The sequence below is a fragment of the Anastrepha ludens genome, chromosome 2, assembly GCF_028408465.1.
Source record: "Anastrepha ludens isolate Willacy chromosome 2, idAnaLude1.1, whole genome shotgun sequence".
Classification (NCBI taxonomy): Eukaryota; Metazoa; Arthropoda; class Insecta; order Diptera; family Tephritidae; genus Anastrepha; species Anastrepha ludens.
Genome location: NC_071498.1, coordinates 22,970,468 through 22,997,191, shown reverse-complemented (window position 1 = coordinate 22,997,191; position 26,724 = coordinate 22,970,468). Strand labels below are relative to the sequence as shown.

Sequence of the window (26,724 nt, the reverse complement as noted above, 5' to 3'; positions counted from 1 at the left end):
AACATAGTTCATGTATAACAAACACCTTATATAAATTTTAAACTTTATGCAAAATTTAACAAATTTCAGAAAATTGTCATTAAAATTTTCTACTTAATCAGAATTTTTAGAAAACTTCTAGGTATGAAGTTTTATAACCAATTCAATTTTACTGTAAGTTGAATCATTGAATAAGTAATAACATAGAACAAATAATAACTCGAACAGAAATTATTTTGTATGCGGTGCCAGTACTGGCACCCCATTTCCACTCAAATAGACTGTCTGTCTCCTTTTTACATAAACTAAGGAGTAGAAAATAAGAGGATACGCAAATCATCGTGTCGAATAATAAAACGGACCAATGATGGTTTTGCTAGTATTCATAAAGAGTAAACGCTCAATATAAACAGTGGGCAAAAATTGATGAATTTTGATAAAAATGTGTCCCTTAGTGGGCTAGATTACGCTGAATCCTTGATATTCGGTTTTTTTTATAGCTTTTATATTTTCGATGAAATTAAGTCTAAAATGAGGGTAAACGTGTTTTTTCTGAAGCATTTCAGCAATCTAAATATGTATATTTCGCACAATAAAACTTTTGTGCTGTGCGACACAGCCAAACAAGTCCGGCTGTACAGAAAAATTTATATGTAAACATAGATACACTACAGCAAAAAAAAAAAGAAGAAGAAGCAAGCTTGTTTTAAAGTAAATTTCTAACTCCGCGGTTATATTACTTACTTCGTACATTTATTTATTAATTGGATAATCCCATACGTGAAGATATATCTTAATTAAGTATTTATCTTCTACAAGAGAACAAAAAGGAATGGATTTGAAATTTTCATTAGTACGAAATGTCGAAGACGTAAACTTGTTTTAAGCTTACGGTGGCTTTTGTTTACATCATTTGTGTGATTCTGCGCACACTTGACACACAGCAGCTGAAGCAATCACCATCCGCTACGACTGTTGCGCATTTAGAAGGCATATTTACATACATATGTATATACATATATACGAAGTTTCGGGCTCTTGCCACGACAAAAATTGACAGTTCACCAAATATTTTTGTCTTCCTCAAGAAAAATAGGCTTATGGACAGCTAAGGCGTGTGAGGGAAGAGTTGGTGGGCTCATTTTATGAATAAACGAGGCTTTCGGTTATGAATGAAGTAGTTGTTGTTATTGTAATAAAGACCGCTGTTTTAGAATGCTGGTTCTGCGTCTATGACGGTACTTTGTTTTTGAACGTACAATATTTGGAATATCGACTGGGGGACCGAAAAAAAAAATAGCATCAAATGTGCTAAATTTGTGCGTACATACAAATGTATGCCTGAATATATTATACATAATCACATATGCATGTACATAGAGACGACAATTTCTCTTCGCTGTGAGTGTATCGGCTCCGGGTGGTTGGTTGATTGACTACAGTATTCCCAGTGAAGTAATTGGTTTGTTGAAAAACGAGTCCATAGCGAAACGAGTAGTGAATTTAGAAATAATGAGAGAGCAAAATGAGATTACATTTTGAGGGGAAGTTGCAAGTTTTTACTTGTAAGAATTTGCAAGTGCGAAGAACAGCTGATCGCACAGTAAAAGTGAACACGAATTAAAATTAGTGAGTTGAGCCAAAATTCTAAATTTAATTAAAAATGGTGACCAAAATGGAGAATGTAAGTAAATATGTTTTAGATATAATTTATAAAGTTTATTTGAAGTCATGCAGTCTGTGTCAGAAGAAAAGAACCGGTTTTTTTTCTTGTAACTTCAAGATATATTTCGGTTTCCTTTTTGCTGCATAACAACGTCAGTGCTAACTCAGGTTAGTGTCGTTCAAAACTTTCCCGTAAACGCAACCAAACAAAAATGAGTGAGGAGTACGCGAAGTGTTTTGAGGCGGTATTTTTGTGCACGCATTCGAAAGGACCGAAATTATTTTACACCGCGGCTGCAAAAGTAATTAAAAAATCAAAAAAGTTTGTTGTGATGTGGAATCAGCGGTATAAGGTGTAAAAAAATGTTGATGATTTTTCCGAACGCGGCTTGAAGCGAGTGACGACAAAAAATCAGGATAAAGTGATCGTCCAACTTTTTAAGCGGAACCCTTCTTTGTGACTACGCCAAGCACGATCAGTTCTTGCTAAAAAGGGAATAGATGTGGGTATTAACACCATCGAACGTCGACTGAAGGCAGCGAACATATCCTACCGTCCCACATCATTAAAACCACTGCTCTCAGAAAAACATATTGAGAAACAAGAAAATGGCATTGAAACGAAAGCATTGAAGGTATGTTTAGTTTTTTATCCTTGTACTGCTTGGTTATTATCTAATTCGGCATTATATCTACATATTTGCATACATGCATAGACGGAAGCAAGGAAAATATGAAGAAAGCTGCCATTGCCACAACCTTTTGATAATAGTGTAGTGTTTTAACTGTCAAAATTTTGGTCATTGTGCACAAAGTCATTTGAATTAGCGTCATAAAAAATTTGTTTGCACGATTGCAATGGAAGACGAAAGGTGAGCAAAATATGTAAATATTAGGTATGGGAATAAGTTGTTGTCCTCGTAAAAGAGGTGTCGCTGCTGATACTATTTTTGTGTTCGCTCTTGTAATATACTGGTAATTTGAAGGTGTATATGCCTCGATCGCAGTAGTTGGCATTCGTTTGAAGCGTAAAGATCTTTTTTTATATGACGTAAAATATGTATGTCTACATTCGTCCCGAAAAACAGCATTTGTGGGAAGTCATGTTTCATTATTACATTTTAAAGAAATGTGCAGCTGAAACGTGTCGTATTTTTAGCAATATTTACGGTAATCATCTCCCCATCTATCATATACTGGCTTTACACGGCAATTGTCAGACCAATCCTAACATACGGCATATTAGTATGGTGGCCAGCTCTAGATAAATTGTACATTAAAATAACCATGGCACACGTACAAAGAATGGCCAGTCTCTGCATCTGCGGGGCCCTCAGAACCACAGCCACAGATGCACTAAATATTATGCTTAACATTTTACCAATAGAGCAATACGGTGAGCAAACAGCTGCCAAAGCAACTCTCAGACTAAGAGAAATCGGCCTACTCAGAACGAACCAAAGAGGACACTCCTCAATTTTAAAACAATTCCCCTGCATTCCCAGCACAACGGATTGCTGTAGGACCAAGGACATCGATTTTAATAAATCCTTTGTCACAGTATTTTCATCCAAAGAGGAATGGGATAACGGGCTCATTGTTAAGATAAATGACTTAAACATCTATACAGATGGCTCAAAACTGGACAACAAAGTAGGTGGAGGGGTCTACTCCGACAAACTCGGAGTATGCCAATCATTTCGCTTACCTGATCATTGCAGTGTATTTCAGGCGGAAGTCACTGCCATAAAAGAGGGACTTAAAGAAATTAAAACGAGAGTAGGGTAGAAGGGGGAGGCTTCGACAGGTTAAGGAACAATACGGTTTTTAGAGAAACTGGAGTACGAAGCAGTTATTTTCTTTCATAATTATTGATTTTATGCATGTTTGTGCCACTCTCAATTTGTCGTTACTTTTCTTATTTAATTTTTTTTCAACCTTTTAATCAAAAAACTATCACGGGAATATTTGACGAAACCTCCCACTTTCAGGGAGGCTTCGTCAGCCTTATGGGAGCCTTCGACAGCGAAGGGGAGGCTTCGACACTTATAAAACATATAAGTAAAATATAAATTTTAAGTGGAATTTTTGGAAAATATATTCCGTATAATAAAAATTTCAAACGAGTTTGCATATTATGTGTTTTATATTTCAATTCAAAAATACATCTTATCCACTAGCACTACTTATAACATTTAATTCAATGCAATTCACTCATTTCAATTCATAAATACATTTTATCCATTAAAATTACTTATAACATTACATACTTTAACGCACATCTAAATTCGAAAAGTCGCAGTCAAAAATAAATTTGCTGTGCGCCCGTGAAGTTCCTGGGGGATGTTCAGGTGTTGGCAAAGTACGCAATATGTCCTGCTTTGAAACCAAGCTTTTGTCTTCAATAAGGGGTTCATAAAATAGTTGTGTTTTGAGCTGCCGTCTAAAAAATTTGACTATGCACGTAGTAATTCCCACTTCTACAACTACACCAATGTAAAAGAAATCGGATTTGTCTGTGAATTTAACCAGTACAAATTTGTTTTCCTCAATTTGCATTTCGTTCTCTACACATAGTTGCTCCTTCATAGGATCTTTGCCCTGAACATGAATTTCTTTAGCAACCTCCAATGCCGTTTCCTCATTGCTGAGATCCTCACCAAAGTCAAATGAGTTATCAGAATCAGCCAAGCTATAGGAAGTGTTTTCACTAGATGGTGAGGAACTTATTCTTTGGTGTTTCTTAGCTTTTGGATTTCGCAGTGTTTTGACTTTCTTACACAACTTTAGTTTTGGTAACTTAAATTTATCAATGCTTTGCTGTTTCAATTCCTCTAAGCGTAACTTTTCAGGAGAATCCGTATAAATTCTCGACTTTCCTTGGTTTTTGGGTAAGGTTTTCTTCTTCCTCAATACGGGAATTGGACAGATAACTTCTGGAGAAAAACAAATCGGTTCAGATGACGGCCTCTGAATATTCTCGGACGACAAGCATTCGACTTGGTGAGTTTCGGCGGCACTTTCAGAGTTTAATTCGATTTCGGAGTGGGAAAAGTCTGACTGAGGAAAGATTAATGAATTGTAAGGAAATATCCCAGTGGCTGAAAATCCTTTTACAATGTTTTCGGGAGAAAAAGCTCTCAAAAATGGATTTTTTGTAAGCTCTGCGATATGTGAAATGTATATTTTCTTTCCAGGATTATTTACCATAAAATCGTTAAAGGATTGTTTACAATATTTTTTGAAAGGTCCAAAAACTGATACATCCAGTGGTTGAAGTTTATGTGAGGTATGTGGTGGAAAAGAAACTAGACATATTCCGTTATCGCGACTATAAATGATGCTTTCTAGGCTGCAGTGCGAAACATGATTGTCCATTAAAAGCAGTATAGGATCGTCGATAGTGCAGCGAGCGTAACCTCTAATATGGATAAGCACATCTACGAAGAGCTCTGAGTCCATCCATCCGTTCTTCGATAAAAGTGCTTTTGACCCTGGCACTGATCCATTAAGAAAATGCGGGTTCATTCGCTTCCGGGGGAAAACGTAAATCGGTGGGATATGGTTACCAGACCCGCTGACAATCCCTACCATAGTTAGTAAAGTTCCCCGCTCTGCGGATGCGACTTGAGACACCGTTCGCTTTCCCTTCTCAGCAATAACCTAAGAATTTTTATATATGTACTGACATTAGGTGTATTTGAAACACAAAAACAGAGCAATGCTTACTTTTGGAGAATCTAACACAGTAGTTATTCCAGTCTCATCTACGTTGTATATACGATCAGAAGTAAAGTTGTGTGATTCGTATACTTTTTTTAAGTTTGAAAAAAATATTGAAACCGCTTCCTCGGAAAATCCAGAAATGCGCAATATGCTAGTGTTTTCAGGTTTTCGTAGACTTATGTCATTATTTCTATGCATGAAACACTTCAGCCAATCTACCCCAGCTCTCTTTTCTTTGTCCCAGTTTGCTGGATGTTTTATTTTGTATCTAGACACGAATTCGTAAACGAATCGTCTAGCTAAGTCGTAAGTTAGTCCGTGATGAACATTTGAACATTTTTTAAAATAAGCTGCTAAATCTCTTTCTTGCGATGCCGTAAGAACTTGGTTCGACGAAAATTTGGATTGAAAATCTTTTAAAACTCCCATATTTGTTTTCTGCTTTAATAATCGGGATATAAGAGTTGTCCGCTTTATTCCATATTTGCGAGCAGCACTTGAAGGGGTTTCTTTCTTTTTCTTAACATCCTCCAGGGCTTTTTCCATATTATCCTCGTCGATCATTCTGTCAGGACACTTCCTTTTATATACATTCGGCATCTTGGTAGCTGCAAAATATTATTTAGTGAGTAAAATAGGACAGAAGGGAGGCTTCGAAAATTTGTCGAAACCTCCCAAAAAACGTTGTCGAATCCTCCCTCGTGCACTTGTTTCAAGTTTTCGCTTAAAACTCTATTTGCTTATGTTTCTTAAAACATCATCAAAAACACCAAATCACACTTCTAATATAATATTGTTTGGCAAATAACGAAACCTATACGTCGTAATTTGCACTTTTTACACACTAATACTTGCACGCACTATTTACATGTACACTTACCAAAAATAAAAAAATTGGTCTATTCATCACCGCGTTCAAGCAATCACTGATCAATTCATACGCAAGCATCGAATTCAACTTCGCCGTTGTTCATTCTTGAAATGAAAGAAATAGCAGTTATAATGCGAGCCAAATTTGAAAATGTCGAAGCCTCCCTCATGTCGAAGCCTCCCCCTTCTACCCTATTATCCACAAATGAAGTCTTCATTTACTCGGACAGTCAAGCAGCAATAAAAGCGCTTGAATCAAAAACGCACTCGTCAAAAACAGTTCTAGAATGTTTTAAACTACTAGATGACGTATCTAAGTGCTACAAGGTTCACCTTATCTGGGTACCAGGCCACAGGAACATTGCAGGAAACTGTAAGGCGGATGAACTTGCAAGAACCGGTACAACGCTCGATCTCGAACCGGATAAAGCGCTGATACTCATGCCCATAGCCACTTGTAAATTACTTATAGACAAGGAAACCACCAAAAAGGTAAATACAAGCTGGCAAAACCTCACAACATGCGAACTAAGCAGACAGACATGGCCGAACTGGAACAGCGGTCGATCGAAGATCTTGCTAAGATTCAACAGAGAATCTATAAGAAAAATGATAGGTGTATTAACTGGTCATTGTTTAATAGGCAGCCACGCTAGAAGGTTAGGACTCCCGTACTTCGATTTCTGTAAAAGCTGTCTTAATATAGAAGAAGAGGAAACAGTCAGACACCTATTATGTGAGTGTGAAAGCCTAGCTATGAGAAGGCTGCGCACTCTTGATACAGCATTTCTAACCGATGTAGCGGATATAGCCCATATAAAACTAACGAAGCTCTGCTCGTTTATTAAAGCAACCGGATGGTTTGAAAAGGAACACGTAGAGTAAGGATGAGCTCCAGTGGTATCACAATGGGCCTGCAAAAGGTCTAAGTGTGTCTTATGACAACCACCCTACCTACCTACCTACGGTAATCACGCTCCATCAAATACAACTTGTAACGAGTGGTAACGACGCTTTCAAAGTGGCAATTTCGACGAGAGTGGTAAAGATCGCGAAGGGTCACCGAAAAAATTCGAAGATACTCAACTACAAAAATTATTGGAGGAAGATGCATGGCGAACCCTTGATGATATGTCTAAAGTGTTGGATGTTGGTTGACGTGTGAGATGCTTGTTGAACGGCAGAAAAGAAGGAAGATAAGATTTTTTGCATAGCATTGTCACCGGCGATGAAAGATGGATCCATTATCCTAACCCTCACGTTGTGCATATGGTGGGATCAGAAGGGTGCCATCTATTATGACCTCCTTAAACCATCTGAGACCATCACTGGCGATCGTTGCCGACTGCAGCTAATGCGTTTGAATCGAGCTCTCAAAAAAAAAAAGCGGCCGGAATGAGACGGTAGACATGACAAACTGATTTTGCTGCATGACAACGCCAGACCACACGTTGCTAAATCAGTCCAGAAATATTTAGAGAGACTGAATTGAGAAATCTAGCTCCACCCGCCGTACTCCCCAGACTATGCACCTTCGGATTACCATCTGTTCCGATCAATGCAGTCAGCCCATATTGGAGAGCGGTTTACTTCTTACGAGAGCACCGCAAACTGGCTCAATGAATGGATCAAGTCAAAAGGAACTCGAATTTTTCGTCAGAGGAATCCGTATGCTGCCTGAAAGATGGAGAAACGTTGTAGCTTCCAATGGCACATACTTCACATATACATTATACTTAATTTATGATATATGCATAGTAAAAAATTGAATACGTTCGTTTTGTGGAGAAAATGTCCAACACCAACCGGGAAAAAATTATCAAAAAAAAAAAAACAGGATTTGAACCACTTCTAACTTGCACTTTATTATACTAAAATGTATACAGAATTTTCGAATTTTTATAAATCTTGTACAAAGATTGAAACTTTGATTTTAATAGTATTTGTTTATTGCACAATGAACAATACTTTCATAAAAAATTTATGAAAATAAAGGAAAAGTAGTCAAAACTGGTCAGAATAACGCGCTTATATTATTTAGGCCATTAGTGCATGTACATATAAATAAGCGTAATGTGTATTAAAAAAATTCATACGAGTCATTCTTTGTTAAATGAGTAACCCTTCTGCTTAAAAGCGACACCAAAAACCCCCGAGTAGTGAGTTTCAAGTGAATCCCATGAATTTAAACTTAAACCAATTTTTACCCGCAATTGAATATTTTGTGTTATTTTAATTTTTATTTCTCAATCAGAAACTAAATAGATACTATATATAAATAACTATATCTACATGTATATTTTACTGACCAAGTATAAATCATCTAAGAAATTAGATAAAAAACTCTACCGTATCTTTATATTAACCATTATTTGTCATGTAATACCCAATACATACTTATGTAGAAAAAAAAAACATTGGCTGATAACGACAATGTTGGACTAGCAAGTTTCTAAAGTAAAATATAATATATAATATATGTACATATTCAAACTAACTTTTTAAAAGTATTGAGATTGATTTGTTTGCTTTCGAGACAGTGGGAATTAATTAATGTTACGTTGACATTTTGGTTTTTCATTTAAACATTTATGAAAGGCTTACGATGCAAATGATCTACAGTTTCATATAGAGGGAGAACAATGCAAATAATTTTATATAAATTCAAATGAAAAACTGAAAACTGCTTTACGTATATATATATATGGTATATATATATATATATATGAATACATGTGTATATTTGTGGCTATAAGCTATAATCGCCTAAGTGGAATTAAGAAAGAGTTTGTTTACATAGGTGTATGCTGTCGAATTCTACCAAGAAAATTATATTTCCATGAGATCTGCACCTTCTAATTATGTTTTTAGTTTTAAAATTAGTTTTATTTTTAATTAACATGGTTTCAGACTTAAGCGGTTATTGTTTGTACTTATAGATGTACCAATGACGACCGCTTTTAGAAACGACTACTGCCGTCATTTGTTATGATACCCGTCTGATTTGTGTTTTTAGCATTTACACTGTACAGCACTCAGCTGGGTATTGGACCAAATCAACTTTTTTTGAGATATTTAGTCTTAAGTAAATAAGTTACTTCTTCCTTTTTGGAAGTTAAGTTATGGCAAATATTTAAAACGACTTTTAAGCACTCCCTTTACTCTTTCAACTTTGTTACGAGTTATAATTCATAGCCATAATCATCTAGCAACCAGGTGATGTGTTCATTTATACTGGATAAATTGAAAATAAAAGAATTATGGATTGATCGCGGATGAAAAGCGTTCACAGCTTTTTTAGCCATTTATAGTCACATATCTGCAAGCGTGCTAATGTTAATTTTTAATATAAGTAGCATAAAAGTCATTATTTAATCAATCAGCTATTTCAGATTTAACTTCAAAGCTCATCGAAATTGCGTGAATCTCATCACATACCAAACTCATTCCCATGGCAGCCGGTTCTACTTTACCGGAATGACTCGGGTTTTCCACGAACAAGGGCTGCCGCCCCTATAAACTAGCCTTGTCTAGTGAACCGTTTATCAGTTGCAATTTCGATTTCGGAAAGAAATCGCGAGAAGTCCAGCACATTTTCGTTAGGCTTTAAGTTCAATACTACACCAACGGAGAAATTACTTTCTTACTTATGACTCAATTTCTTTAAAAAAAATTAGTTTGGTCGAATACTCCGAAAAAAATTGATTTTGCCGATTTTTAATTTTTGATTTCATAACTAGATAATAATAATTTTCGGTTGGCAAATAGTGAAGCAATACTAAATAACGCTATATCAGCTGTTTTTGTTTTTCATTAACTGTTGCTTCATAATGATCTACAATAGCAATATTTTCGCAATTCTGGATTAAGCTCGTATATGCAATTCGCTTGATCACCATACTTATTTACGCGGGATATATCTGTGGCCTTTGTGTGCATCTGGAAAGTGTTCAGTTCATATGTAACGCTCGCCTCGAAAAGCGATTCTCCCGGCGAGACCATAATCTGCAATTGAAATAACTCCTCATGCATGCGCATTTTATCGCTCATATCTGCCACATAGCCGTCCTTGTCGCTATTTTGCTTGTAAGTTAGGAGCTCATTATGAGGGCGCAGCCGTAATGCCCAATTGATGCGTTCCAGTTCTAGTGGCGCGCAAAGATTACGGTAAGGTTTGGTTAAATCGTTAATGGTCGTTACAATACTGTCAGCCGCCTTAAGCAAAATTGGTAAGTGTGGTTCACTTTCATTGAGTGAAAGTCGCTGCCAATTAAGACAAGCACACCAGTGTGGTTCGATGTAGGCATCGCTGCAGGATCGGTTCTTTGGTATTACTTCGAAAAGTGAAATCGCACGTTTTTCTGCAAGTTGTTTATACTCAGTAGACACTAAGTCTTCTGTTGATGTTGGCTGTGTATGATAATCCGAAATTACATTGTCCGCTTGGGCATCCTCCGTTTGGAGTACTGAAAGAAAATTTGGCAACGTTTTATTTTGCGAGAAGCTTGTGATACGAAAAAAAAAAAACAATCTGCTTACCCAGAAGATGTTGGAGCGTAGCGTGTACGTCAAATGGTGTGGTCAAATAATTAGCATTTGCCACGAAATTGGCATATTGTTGTGGAAACCGGTCTTGAAAAGTTTTTGGAAACGTGAAGCTGAAGAAAGGCAAACGCTCCTCTTGCTTGCCCTGTAGTGTGGCGCGCACTTGTGCAAATCTAAATGAAAGATTGTTTAGTATCCCGGCGAAAAAATAAGCATTGGAAAATTTCTTAAATTTCCTTTTAAAGCGAATTAATTTTTGGGCCAAAAAAACTCATCTGGGCTATAGAAGAATACTTTTCTTATGTAAAAAATTATGAATATTATTTATAGGGGACATCTATACTAATATTATAAAGAGGAAAACTTTGTTTGTTTGTTTGGTTGTAATGAATAGGCTCAAAAACTACTGGACCGATTTTAAAAATTCTTTCACCATTCGAAAGCTACATCATCCACGAGTAACATGGATTTTATTTTATTTTGGAAATAGGGCTCGAGATATAGGTCAAAACGTGGACCCGGGTAACCTTCGGATGTGTATGTACAATATGGGTATCAAATGGAAGCTGTTGGTGAATGCTTTAGTCCAGAGTATTTTTCATGCCGCTCCGTGACTAGGGTCTCGAGATAGAGACCAAAACGTGGACCCTAGAATGTGTTTGTACAATATGGATATCAAATTGAAGCTGTTGGTGAATGCTTTAGTACAGAGTATTTTTCATGCCGCTCCGTGACTGGGGTCTGGAGATATAGGTCAAAACGTGGACCCGGGTAACCTTTGGTTGTGTATGTACAATATGGGTATCAAATGAAAGCTGTTGATAAGTGCTTTAATACGGGGTAATTTTCATACCTATTGATGACTAGGGTCTGGAAATATATGCCAAAACGTGGACCCGCCGTGTCTTTGAACCGAATTAAACCAAACTTACACACATTGTTAAGGAGGTATTGAAGATGGTATCCGTATAGTTTGGATACCTATTGGTAGATAGGGTCTCGAGATATAGGTCAAAACGTGGACCCGGGTAACCTTCGGATGTGTATGTACAATATGAGTATCAAATGGAAGCTGTTGGTGAATGCTTTAGTTCAGAGTATTTCCATCCGCTCCGTGACTAAGGTCTCGAGATGGAGACCAAAACGTGGACCCTAGAATGTGTATGTACAATATGGGTATCAAATGAAAGCTGTTGATAAGTGCTTTAATACGGGGTAATTTTCATACCTATTGATGACTAGGGTCTCGAAATATATGCCAAAACGTGGACCCGCCGTGTCTTTGCACCGAATTAAACCAAACTTACGCACACTGTTAAGTACAGTACTATCTCGATAATCCGGACACGCGGTAGTCCGGTCACATCTATAATCCGGACAACTGCATAATTCGGACAGTTTAACATTTTTTACTCTATAATCCGGACATTTTTCAAATTTGCTTCGCAATATGTACATACATATGTATTTTAATTTTTAGTTTGCTTTGTGAGTTTTTCGTAAAATAGCAGTACTTTAACAACAATATATGTATACGAAATGCAACAGCATAAATCACGCGTTGTGTTTATTCTTTAGTGACAAACTGAATTGAGTGGACATTATTATTATGAGCAGTGGAAAATTTAATAAAGGGGCTCATAAAACCCTTACTCTTCAGAAAAAATGTGAAATTTTAGATCTCCTTGATAAAGGAAAATCATTAAGATGGTTTGAAACAGAATTTGGTGTCAACAAATCTACTGTTTTTGACATAAAAAAGAAACGTGATGCCATTAGAAAATTCGCGACTAAATGTGAAATGAAATAGTACATACTAAATAAAAAAAATGTTTGATTATGTACAGATGTACATATTATTATGTAAGTATGATTGTACTGTATTTAATAAAACTATTTATGTACATACATATATCTAAATTGCGTTATGTTCATTTCAAAAAAACAACGTTTAGTTGAAAAACAAAAATCATCTATAATCCGGGCACCCCCATAATCCGGACGACCCCTAACATTAAGGGTGTCCGGATTATCGAGATAGTACTGTATGTATTGAAAATGGGTTTCGTAAAGTTTGGTTGTAATTCGGAGCACTGGCAACGGGTACAGCGTTCTTTTGAACCAGCCATAATGTCGCTTACTTTTTTAACGCTTGGGGCGGAACTGAACTGTCAAATTGACAGTGTGAGTTACAATGTGTCAATATTTCTTTCTGATTAGGATGCCATAAGGGGGCGTCCATAAATTACGTGAGATGTTTAAGGGGGGGAGGGGGTCGAGTCAAATCTCATATAATCTTACGTTGGAGAGAGGGGGGGTCTCGGCAAATATCACGCAATTTTTTTTCTGATTGAAACAAAAAAATTGTACATGCTTAAGATTTAATCTCAAGCGTAATCGTAGTATGATTAAGATCATTCACTAATTCGTTCGAAAGAAAATAATTTCATTCATAGTTCGACGTTATACATTACTACTGTCAAACCACCATATTTTTTTATACCAAATAGCTCAATTTAATCTGAATTTGCGGTACAGTGTAGCCCGTCGGTTGTTTTCGCGCCACTATGAGCCAAACACCCTATCACTCAGGTTGACGTTTGACAATTCCGGACTTTAAAGAACATGACGGAAAATCATTTGCTCCATTTCTAATACGCGTACCGATTCAACCGCTGAATGCCTTCATCAGCACTCCTATTGATCTCTATTGCCCAAGTATACGTGATGATTTAGAGAAAATATGCTGCAGTACATGCGGTATTTACTTCGCATCTATCACAAGAGCTGCAGAGCAGAGGCGAGCAGCTCACATTGCACCAGCTAAGCAAGCGCGTATGTTCCGCAAAGTGCGACCCTCACGGATTGTCACAAGACGAGCTAATGAGTTACTGTGCGTAAGCGTCAACGGCTTAGAGTGGCTAGATTAGAACGAAGTTGAAGGAGCACATGATTTTACTGAAAATCATATGGACATGTTGGTCCCAATAGTCTCTCTTGAAATCGTGCATGATTCTCCATGGACTGAATTAGAGTAGATATTCTTTTTTTAATCGCAGTAGTTACGATTTAAGTCTTCTATTGTTAAATTTTTATTACACTTATAACTCTCAGCAATATTGATTACTAGTCTTAACTAGTCGTAAATAAAAGCACGAAGCAAATTTTTTTTCTTTTTACAATAACAATCCAACGCGTTTACACAAGAAACCCACATTTTGAAAAATCTCACGTGAGATTGGGGGATGGGGTTGAATAAAATCTCACGACATCTCACCAGGGGGGGAGGGAGGGTCAGAAAATTGAAAAAAACACCTCACGTAATTTATGGACGCCCCCTAAGGAAAAAACGTAAGTGCAACATGTAAAAATTGTTTGTGAATTTTTTTGGAGTGGATTTTGGAACAGTGAATAATTTCTTACGAAATTTGAGAATTTAATGTGAAATCCGAATGAAATTATGTGTTCGTGGGAAAAAAATTTTTTTTCGTTTTTTTTTTTGGAAAATATTAATGGATAATGGTTAAAAAAGCTCCAATGCTTAATAAAACATATAAATTGAAACGAAAAATTCATGGATGATCAGGAAAAAAGACGATTGTTTATTCATATGCGTTGATTTGAAATTTAAAAACAATCTTCTTTTTTCCTGATTTTCAATTTATATTTTATATTACTCAAAAACAAATAGAAAAACAAAAAATATTGTTTATGCCAAAGCGCTTGAATAAAGAATAAAGAAATAAATAATATGAAAATCATATATTTTCTGTTCTAAACCATATCTATTCTATTTTAGTGTGCCAAGCGAAGGGGGCCGGGTTTGCTACTATACAATATAACCGTAACTTAATTAGCACACTGGCTACTAGGGCCTTCAGTGTATGTAAAAAATATTTAGTACCTTCGTCGAAATTTTATGTATGGCGCCAACCATTTTCCAAAATTTGTCTTTCTCATCGTATTTTCCTTTTTTGAGTTCGTTATTTGCACCTAATATTCCTTCTTTCTGTTTTGAAAATTATCGTTATATGAAAGATGGGCGTGGTTATTGACCCATTTCGCCTATTTTCAATGCCAACACCTACCTTGGACAAAGAGTAATAGGTTGTCGCTGTTGTCCACTATGGTACACACTCAGGTTCATGGCCGTGAAAGAGTAATATGTGTACCAAGTTCCAGGATATATAGGGTGGTATATAAAGTGTTTTTTTTAATCATATGACACTTTGACAGTGGCAGCTCTTTGCGACTGGAAATCTTACCAGAAAATCAGTATCATATCTCTGCGTAACGAAATGAAACCCTTACGGCTTTAACAACATTGGGAAATATCGTGGAATTTCAATTCTGTTGCAACAAAAAAGTGGAATTTTAATACTATTGGAACAAAAAAACTCCATTCTTTATTTTAAATTATAAATATAATTGGCGCTTGCACTCTTTTCGGATGTTTGACCGATCACCACCTCCTACTTGTGGTGTACATCTTGATGTTGTTCCACAAATGGAGGACTTACAGTTTTAAGCCGACTCCGCAAGGCAGATATTTTTTATGAGGAGTTTTTTCATGGCAGAAATACACTCGGAGGTTTGCCATTGCCTTCTGAGGGGCGACCGTTATTAGAAAAAACATTCTATAATTTTATATTTCATGCACGGAAATTCGAACTTACGCACTCCAGGATGGTAGTCACGTAGCAATCCATTCGGCTATGGCGGCCGCCGTATTTAAAATTATACAAAATAACTAAAAATAACACTTATATTTAGTTTGTTTACACTGTGCAAGCTAATTTCGAACCATCAAAACCAAAAACTTCAATGAGTACGGTCGACTTCACATGGGTGTTTAGTTGGAGCTAGCGTTTGAGTCATACTAAAATATCTATGACTAATTTAGTCAATGCCTTCATTCGGAAAGTAGTTTTTTGTTCAAATACGTTTTTTATAAAAAAAAAAATTGAAAATATTGCATCTTTTTATATTTTTCTCGTATAAGAACTATTCTGCTAACTCAAAATTGTTGCTGTTATTCTGCATTAGCCCCAGGTTTTCGTTTTTAAATTAGTTTCTTCAACTAGTCTCAAAATGACTTATTGCTTTGCACGACCAAATACATTTTTATCTTTGGCACTGCAAAAGTTTCTCAAGCTACTTACCTATTGCCATGATCCGACATCATAATAAGTATTGTATTGTCTAACAAATGTGTCTCTTTCAAAAAGCGAAGCCAAGAAATTACTTCATCATCGGCTGCACCTATCAAATTAATGGAATCATGTGACAGTCCGCCATGAAAACTAAACACAAAACGGGGCGAATCTTTGTATTTGAGCATAAACTAAAAAGAATTTTAAAATTAGTTTAAGTACAAATTTGTATTAATATTAATAACTTACATTTTTAGTGTAATCCAGCATAACAGCATGATCTGGTTGATGACCGATGCAGTGTTTTGCGCAGCAATTCCACATGTTTGGCGCTTCCAAGTAAAGCGTACGCAAATAGTGATCGACTGGTTGTTCAGTGAATCCTTTCATGCGATATGTGAAAGTGCCAATATTTGGCACATCCTCATTAAACGAAGTATAGTAGCCATTATGTGCATACTCTTTCCAAATCATCGGATAAACATCGACGTTCATTGCATTCGACATGCGTGTACGTGTCTCTGGCAACTCCAATTCAGTGTAGCCGGTCAGTAATGGTACTAATGCCTGTGGCGTGCCATCACCTACAATGTTGTAACCTTGTAAAACAATGGTCTTTAACTCCTTCACAAGGTATGCGTACGTTTTGGGTAATTTGCGCTGAAAAGCATTGCGGCTGAGCGAATCAAAACCCAACATAAGTATGTTAAAATGCTTCGAGAATGAGGGGTTGCTGTCCTCGTCAGCAGCCATCTCGGCAACGCCTGCACCTGCAAGTCCGGCATAAATGGGTAGCTTAGGCGGTGTTTGTGGCTTCACAGCAACTCCATCGCGTATGCCGTAGGCCATGCCATACCAGCTGTTACCAGACGTGGAACTATGACAGACAACCTTTACAAAGTCACTTGCACGCAAAATATATGGCTCTTTAGTTTTTGTCGATTTGCCATATTTGCTCTTGTAATCCGTGCTGCGTATCACATCCGTATAAGTACAAATGACTTCACCTTGTGTGGCACTTATTTCCGGTTTAACAAAGCAAATCGATTTCTGTGCGGATGCATATTATTGAGGTGTGCATTATTAAGTAATTTAAGATATTAAAAAATATATTCTACTTGAATATCATACCTACATATTTATAAGATATTTTACAATACTTTAAAAAAATTACCTATTTTATACATGGTAGGTAGTTAGGAAGAAGTGGCAGTTGGTCTCTAAACCACCTCACTTACACCGTTGTCGATTTACAGGTATTGTGATAGCACAGTGGCTGTTAATCTGCTACTCCTCGTTAAACCATTTTGTTTTAAGTGCAAACCCATTGATCGGGCTGCGACTTAAACCCCTAAGGTCATCAGTATCATTCAAAAACGAAGAGCCAAAGTATATAGGTAAACGTAGGGGCATGAAGAACGGGACAGTGACAGAGAAGATGTGTGACAGACTCTCCCTCCCCGTCATTCTTGCAGCTTCTGCAATAGTCGAAATGAGGCACGTTCAATCTTTGAGCAGTTCGGCTAGGAGACAGTGGCCTGTGATCAAATCAACTAACATAGGGACGTTTTTCCTTGACCGATTAAGTAGCGCCCGCCGTCCCATTTTGGCCAAATTCTTTTTGTAGCATTGCATGTCAGACTATCAACCTATCTCATGTTGGCTCTCAAGTGGCAATACTGCTTGTACGACGCAGTTTGTACCTACAATCTCCATACCAAGAGAGAGGCGAGTGGTAGTGTCCCTCAATTCCCTGGTATGTCACTATGTCCTGGCACTCATATCAAATGTACGCGGAAATATTTCGCCATCTCGTTAAGAGATATCCGACGTTGGCAGACACGATGGAATTAGTGACAAACCCACCAAGAGATTTTTTCACCGCTTGGCTACCGGAATACATATGTACTTCTCCAAAGGTAGTCACACTTTTGCCTAACCAGGCAGCTACATACCTTTTTAATAGTTTGAAATTTCAGCCTGTGGCTACAGTGATTAGGAAGACGAGCCGACAGCTTTACTTTTTGCTTCTTACAGTAGACAACAAAGCCAAATTTATCGCCAATCTTTGAGCTATCAGTAAAGCACCGTAATCAGTTTTGCTTACCAGGTATATTGTCAACCCCCTCACATCTAGCTGGAATTTTAGTAATAAATAACCTGTTAAGGTATGGTTCATTCAAACATAAATATAGTTTTAATACATACAGCCCGTAAAAAAAAAATATAGCACCTCAACATTTTGACAAGTTTTGATTATTTACCTTTTTTTTAATTAAATAATTTTTTTTATAATATTGCAGTTTATTCCATAACAAGGACCATATTCATCCCAATTTTAAACTTTGTAGAAGGTTTATAAAAATGTTCATAAAAATTTCAAAAAGTTTAGCCAAAGTTTTATAGCCCATTTCATTTTAGTATGATACATCTAGCTCCTCTTCTTATTTGTGTTGTACATCTTCATAGTTTCCATAAATGGAGGGGTGTACAGTTTTGCACCAGATGGGTTTTTAGTAGGAGATTTCTCATGGCAGAAATACACTCGGAGGCTTGCCATTGTCTGCCGGGGAGCGAGCGCATTTAGAAAATATTTTTTCTATTGTATTAATTGGGGTTTCGGACCTGCACACCAATCCATTTGGGGCCGCCGTAAATTTTTTTGTATAGAGAAAATATGCAGAGAAAAATGTCAAAAATCAATGAGAATTTTAAGCCACTTCAAACTTGCTTTGTATTGTAGACATATATTTATATATTTATTATTTTTAGTTCTGCTTAAAAAGTTGGAAATTTTGAAGTAAATTTGTCCAATTTTTTTAATTTTTGTATAAAGTTAGAAATTTAGAATTATATGGTGTTTTGTTAGGAAATGAATTATACTTTTATAAAAAAAATATTGTATAAATACTAAAAAAGGAAAAAAGTCAGACTGGTCAAAATGTTGAGGTGCTATATTTTTTCGCGAGCTATAGTATATTTATTATAGTTCAATTTGTTGTACATACATTGGCCTAATTTGGAACATATTTCACAAGTGCGTAATTGTGCATACGAAAATTGCTCAGATTACAAAGAAGCGTTCGGAGTAGAGCTCTAAATCATCACAAGCCAAATATCAATCTAACAAACTCCCTCCAAGTCCAATCGGCATACATGAGATACCATTGGCTTGCTGCCCTAATTCAAAATTATGGAAATTCCCACTGGGAAATTTTTTATGTACCAAAACCGATGTTTGAATTCAAAATTATTGCCATAAGACTTTGCCCAAGAAAAACATGCAAGGTCACCCAATTTACTCTAAATTTCTATTCCATTACTTTTTTTTTATAAATTCATACTTATTTACCTCACATGTGACCCAATCATCCAGTATATTGCCACAATTGATTTTCTCAACCGGATGGTAGTACTTCATTACTTCTGGGTCATCTACTGGCAGTTGGGGTAGACGACATTCGCCACGATTCATAGGCGAGCGTATAGAACGCTCAATGATTAAACTATGACATATAATATATTGTATTAGTAGCATTAAAACAAAAAAAATTTGTTATATTTCTATAAGTTTAAAATTCTTCTTACATTTTCTCAGAACGATCCAATTCCTTTGGTCCAGTAAAAAACAGAAAAATAGCCACTGTGAGTACAAATAATAAAGCGGCAATTTTATAAGCGAAACGACGACGTATCTTGCGCATACTGGCAATGATTATTTCATAAAACGGGGCCTGAATGAGAGCGAATATATATATATTGTTACATATTTATGTATATAATAAGTACCCGGAAACATGCACGGAATTACTAAATTAGCTACAAGAAGACTTTAATGTTAAAATACCTAGTGTTTGTGTCCTTTTAATATGATTGCAAAAAGCTTCATAAATTTAGGAGTGTCGTAATAGGACTAAAATATCCTAACTTTAGACAGATTATTATCATCATTCAGATTTTGTAATCTACAATGAAATGGCGAAATCAACCAATTATAATTTACAAAAATTCCCAATTGACCAGTCAACATCTTATAGAAATTCTGAGAACAGATTTAATTAATATCACGCCTAGTTTTTTGAAAAGTAAAGTAAAAAATATTTGAAAAGTTAGTTTAATTATTATGTTTCATTTTGATTACTTTAATAGCTAAAATATTAGCCGGGATTTTTAGGCGAATATGTATCTGCCCTGGCGGCCGCCGTAACCGAATAGGTTGGTGGGTCACTTTCATTCGGTAGTGCGTAAGTTCGAATCTCCGTGCATGGACATCAAATAATAGAAAAGGTATTTTATAATAGCGCAGTATATGTACCAATTATTTATTTTTAGTTTTTAAACCAAAAATATGTACATCGACAATTGCCTATAAACGAAGCTAATCGCAAAAGATTCAGATGTAGTAGAATTCACTACATATTTAAAGGATATTCGCATTGTTATCTTTCCTTGACCATAATTTCTTCGTTTGCTGACGTGTAAACACGTGTTTTCGGCTACTCAGTGTTTTATTATAAATAATTGATAAATTGTGCAGTATTATCCGCAACTCTGTAATTAATGTGATTCTGTGTGCTACCTGTCGTAACTAACACCTGTATCTATTCTTCTACACTCTGTTCCTGTAATTATGGGACCAAAAAAGTTAAACGTAGAAGTGGCATACTGTAGCAAGTGCTCTGTAATTGTCCGCGAGGGAACATCTAGTATTCAATGCACAGATTGTCGTCTCTGGTTTCATCATAAATGTACCAATCTCTCAACCGCTGATTTTAGGAATCTGGCAAACCGTATTAAGAAAGGTGAAGCAGCCTGGCATTGCTATCCGTGCGAAAGTGAGGTTAGCGTCCGCACGTTCGACGATCTATTAGAGGAGGACGACAAACGGGATCCGATGGGCAATCTCGATGGTCTGCTGGATAAACACTTTGTGCGTTTCACCAAGCAGTATGAGCAAAAATTTGAGGCCTTTAGGTCCGAAATTACAAGCAATCTGGTAGACATCAGAGCAGAGGTTAGTAAGCTGTCCCAACAAAATGTTAACCTCTCCAATAAATGCTCAAAAATTGATGACAGGTTAACGTTAGTCGAGAATAAGATTAACTCCCATGTGAGCTTACCGGCATCCAATGAAGCAGTTTTCGTAGAACTGAGCGAACGTAAACGCCGCGAGGCTAATGTCATTGCGTTCAACGTCCCTGAATCATCTAAAGCAACTGGAAAGGAGCGGCTGGAGGATGATAGATCAAGTCTGTCATCTATCCTGCCACCAGAGTTATCTTGTGACTCAACTGGCCTAAAACTTCGTAGACTGGGACGACACACACCAGGTCGTTCCCGTCCACTACTTGTAGTGACCCCAACTGCAACGGATGCAATCACCTTACTCAAAGGTAAGCCAGCTGATGGTAACACCACGATATCTTTCAAACCGGATCTCACTCCAACACAGCAGGAATATCTGAAGAGCTTACGCTCTGACCTTGCCTCCCTTGAGAAGAATGGTGATTTGAGCAAGACAATAAAATATGTGAATGGCATACCGAAAATAGTAACAAAGAATTTTCGTTCGATCAGAGAGGAGGAGGAAAGTGACAAATCTCACCGTCTACTACCAGAATGTTCGCGGTCTACGCACAAAACTCTGTGAATTTCTCAAAGCCACGTCAATTAGTCACTACGATATCATCTGCATCACCGAAACCTGGCTACAGCCCGCTATACATGACGGTGAAGTACTGGACCCCACTTACAACATCTATCGCAGAGATCGTAACCAGGCAACGAGTGGTTGTCAGCGTGGTGGAGGTGTGCTCATAGCTACAAAACGGCACATTCAAGTAGAATCGATTCAAATCAAGGAAAACAATATTGAGGAACTCTTTATTAAAATTAAGATTAACAATGGCAATCTTATTTTAGGCTGTGTCTATATACCGCCACATACCACGTACGAAGCCTATCACACGCACTTATCTGCTATTTCTTTTCTTTCCGATAGCTTCCAGAATGACAGTCTATTGGTCCTTGGTGACTTCAACATGGCAAGTAGCTCACCCAGAAATGAATGCACGAGATTGTTATACGACAGCTACTCTACATCCGGATGCAAGCAATGCAATCGTGTATTCAACGAGCAGGGAAACTTACTCGACTTTTGCTTCAGCAACACTGACACAATCCCGTATGGAACTGTTGCTCTGGTTCCTGAGGACAAGTATCACCCGGCCCTAGCCTGTCAGCTCAACTTCCAGCCTAGCTTAACACCGGTCGGTATCCCTAACTATGCTTTCAAGAAGGCGGACTATGTCAGCTTGAATGTCTTTTTTATGAGAACCAATTGGACAGATTTATACCAGCAAAAATCTGTTGATGATAAACTGCGTTGGCTCTACAACATCATTCAGGAAGGTGTTACCCAATTCGTGCCGGTTTACTTCAGCAAACCCAGTAGATCTCCACCTTGGTTTTCTAGGGAATTAACTGAGAAAATCATCCTGAAAAAAGCAGCGCACGCACAGTATAAAAAACAGAAAACCAGGCGAAACTACACACTCTTTAGTAACCTGAGGCAAGAGTGCAAAAATCTCTGCAACAAGTGTTATAATGCGTATGTTGATAGGGTAGAAGGGTCACTGAAAGGTGATACCAAGGCGTTCTGGAAGTATATCAAGGATAAGAAGCGAGGAAACAGTGACATTCCAGCATCCATGGTCTGGGATAATCAATCAGCATCAAGTGGCGTAGAGATCAGTAACTTATTTGCACAGTTCTTTAAAAGCATATATGCACCGGTGTCTGACGATAGCGTAACCCTAGCACACTCACACCCTTACACGCAATCGGTAAACCTAAATGACTTTGAGGTTACCTTTGACAATGTCTTCAAGCAACTGAACTCCGTAGATCCTAGTAAAGGTGCGGGACCTGATGGCCTACCGAATGCCTTTCTTAAGAACTGCGCCAATGGCCTCTGTGAACCGCTGACACACATTTTCCAATCGTCTCTGCAGTGTGGTGTTTTTCCTACAGACTGGAAACTCTCGTACATCAGCCCCATTCATAAAGAAGGTCCAAAGAATACAGTCACGAATTATCGGCCAATCTGCATTCAGTCGGCCTTGGCTAAACTTTTTGAAAAGCTGATCCTACCAAAACTCTCTGCTGCTTTTGATCCAATCATTACCACAAGACAGCATGGTTTTATTAGTAGCCGTTCAACGTCAACTAACCTTTTCGCCTACACCAACTATCTACTGAACTCACTGAATACCAACACCTGTGTTCATAGCATCTATACTGACTTCAGAAAAGCGTTCGATCGAGTTGACCATGACATCTTGCTATACAAGCTCAGGAAATATGGCGTCTGCGGCAAAGCGTTAGACTGGCTTAGGTCATATCTAGCTGGTAGGCACCTGCAGGTCAAAGTGGATGGCCACCTATCCGATGAATATGTGGCTAACTCGGGTGTTCCGCAAGGTTCTCACCTCGGTCCGATTCTTTTCAGCATATTCGTGAATGATATTGGTAACGACTTCAACTCGGAATACCTACTCTTTGCAGACGATCTTAAAGTTTATCGATCAATCACTAGTGTGCTGGATAGTCATCTACTACAACAGGACGTCGATAATCTCTCTGGCTGGTGTGCAAGGAACAAACTGGATCTCAACTTTAAAAAGTGTGCTGTGATGTGCTTCTCGAGATCGCGCACTCCCTTACCTGCAGTGTACACACTCAATGGTGATAAAATAAGGGAGGTGGATGACATCAAAGACCTCGGTGTCACGATTGACACAAAACTAACTTTCCACAAGCATATAGACGGAATAACTCAGAGAGCTTTTAAGATACTCGGTTTTATAACTAGGAATAGTAAGGACTTCAAGAATCCCTACTCCCTGATTTGTCTTTTCAAAACTCAAGTTCTTCCAATACTGGAGTACGGATCCATAATCTGGTCTCCATACACTGAAGCAGGCATTACTAGACTTGAAAGAGTGCAGCGTAAGCTCTGCAAGACCTTAGCCTTCCGACATTCATCATCAACCGCTTCAACTACAGAAGATATCTACATTCGGTACAACATCAACAGTCTGCGGGCTCGCCGACGCATAACTGATCTGGCGTTCTTCTATAAAGTGGTAAATGGTATTATTGATGCCCCGGAAGTACGCAGCTCCTTCGAGCTTGCCCCGGCTGGTCTCACTCTTAGGAATAGTCGTCTACTGAAAACAGTCGCTACTTACAAAAGCTACGTCTATCACGACCCGTGCAATAGAATAGCCATCAGTGTCAACTCACTTCATGGTGTTCTCGACTTCTATGGTGGAACCTACGATACTTTTCTGCGAAATGCCAAAAATATCATCCTATAGATTTTTCTCAAGAACCGTCTGGCCCATTTTCTTTATCATTGTATTACTAACCAGCCCTCTATAAATTCTGCTTCTGTACCCTCTTTTTATTTGTATGTATATTGCCGATTGGCGTTTGTTAAATAAATAAATAAATAAATAATTGTACCGACTAGCAAACCCGCTTCATGACAAAAATCGGTAAGACAAATTCAGCTAGTTAACATGTCGATTATCGCAAAATTACCCGATAACAATTCTGGGGCGGTTGACTCAAACGGCGTTTTTATTAAAACGATGAAATTAGATTATCAAAAAGTTTCTAAGTATTTGTTATTTTAATGATTTTACGTTTCAAGAGGAGATATTGAGCCCGCAAGTTGTATACGTTTTTTCCACTCTTTCCACTTGGCTACAGGGAAGTTCTAAAAACTATTCCTGTTTACTCCAGACCTGAGGACCTAAGTTTTCCCACGACAGTCGGTTCTACGTAACCGGAACGACCCGGATTTATATCCGGCCAAGGACTGTCACTTCAGCAGAATTCCTCGTATATGCACGGGGAATTTTTATGCTGCTACAACAACAACAACAACCTAATTTTTCAGCTTTACAGTCAACTTAGAGGTTAACCTGTTAAGTGATTATGTCGTATATATGCGACAATTTCAAAAGTTCATTTTAGTTAATGTCGTATAGTATATGTATGTGCGTCATGCCGAAAAAGGAAATTGCATTTGCTATGAAACGTAAAGTTAAGCAAAAAACGAAAATTTCCCAGTTATTTTGACATTATAAAGTAAGCATCAACACTGAATTTCCTGATAATCGTTCAGCCAACGCGCACGGTGGATCCAATATTTGACTGAAAACCGGTTTTGCATCGACAGTCTTCGCTTGAAATTAATTCAATCGCTTAACAGGTTAAAGGATAACAAGTATCCAAAGGCGAATATCCATGAGCCAGTCGTCCGTACGCCGTAGCATACACCGTGCAACAACCTCGCGATAACTTTGTTGTTGCTTTCACATTCAAATTTTTCGTCAAGGGAGCAGTACCATAGTACTATAATTTGTTTTCTTTTAGTTTATAATGCGATCTTCAATAATTTTCGTGTCTGGCAACATCACACGAGAGCCGTCGAATACTCATCTATGGAATACTCTCTCTCGTCGTGTTCGGTGCAATAATTGCATTGGGTTCGCCAAACAAAATTTCAGCATAACAGTGACCTAGTACATACATATTTGCAATAAGTGGTTTTCATATTTAATATATTGTTATCAACTTTTGTCTGTACAGATGTGTGATAAGGCAATATGCGTCTTTCAATTGTTTGCGCTCACAAAAAATGATCTATTTTATGAATAATTTTAAATAAAATCGGCATATTTTTGTAGGCATCGAATAAAATAATGCAGACCTATTTAACATTCACGGCGGAAATTTAAACATTAAAATTTGTCGTACGTACATACAAACATTACTTTTGTTCTCAAATGAAAACAAATTTCGTGTACTCATATCACTCATTAATACAATTTTTTTACCTCTATAATTCTTCTTCAGTAACTTTATGCAACACTGCAAGGAAGCATAAAATCAACACTTTGTTTCACTTTCAACATGTAATAGTTTTTTTTTTTAATACTATCAATGTTTCTGCTGGAAAGTCCAGCCGGGAACAGCAAAAACAAGAGCACAGGACGTGAAAGAGCTGATAATTCTATATCAGTACTGTTATTAACAAAATATTCGTTAAGTAATACGTATATATATTTGGTACTATATTTTAGCTGTATTATCTTAACAAATAACCGGAAATATTTTCTGATATCCACTTAAATGTTTTATGAACAAAAATGTATACAAAGTTTGAGTGCCTAATGAAAAAATTAACAGATGAGGTATGGTATTGCCACACTATTTAAATGTAAATGTTGTTATGAATTTTTCTTATAAGGTGTTGAGAGAGCAAATACTACCAAGCAAATACTAACGAATTTGGAGTTAAACTAGCTTGAGTTCAAGAAGCTTTGAAATCATAGAAGGTGGATTCGCTAGAACAACAACAAAATTTACGTGTATTTCTCTAAACGATAACACATTTAAACGGCTCTTAATTTTAGCAATTTGTTCCAAAAATTTACAAACGTCTTATTCCTGCTTAAGCTGATTAAGATACAATCTTAACAAACTAATAATAATAAATAAATAATAATTATAAAATACAAAATATTTCCCCACATATACGTCTTCTATTAAATGTACCTTAAAATCTGTCGTACTCTTTTTCGAATTTGGTAAAATGACAATTGGGTTGTCAACCTACGAAATGACAACTGATGTTAAGACAGTAATGGGAAGAAATTCAAAAAGGCAGATATGTTGTAATGGGGAAATTCGCGATCTCAACATGGCATTT

General features: G+C 37.1%; 1 protein-coding gene across 1 annotated transcript; it reads right to left on the bottom strand.

The window, feature by feature from the left end:
* Nucleotides 1-8,192: 8,192 nt before the first annotated feature.
* LOC128865167 (uncharacterized) lies at nucleotides 8,193-26,145 on the bottom strand. Its single transcript, XM_054105236.1, has 7 exons — nucleotides 25,850-26,145; nucleotides 19,527-19,672; nucleotides 19,291-19,444; nucleotides 16,188-16,988; nucleotides 15,948-16,129; nucleotides 10,780-10,958; nucleotides 8,193-10,706 (listed from the first exon to the last, which is right to left on the bottom strand). The coding sequence occupies exons 2-7, from the start codon at nucleotides 19,640-19,642 to the stop codon at nucleotides 10,066-10,068; spliced, it is 2,073 nt and encodes a 690-aa protein (XP_053961211.1). The 5' UTR covers nucleotides 19,643-19,672; nucleotides 25,850-26,145; the 3' UTR covers nucleotides 8,193-10,065.
* Nucleotides 26,146-26,724: the final 579 nt, after the last annotated feature.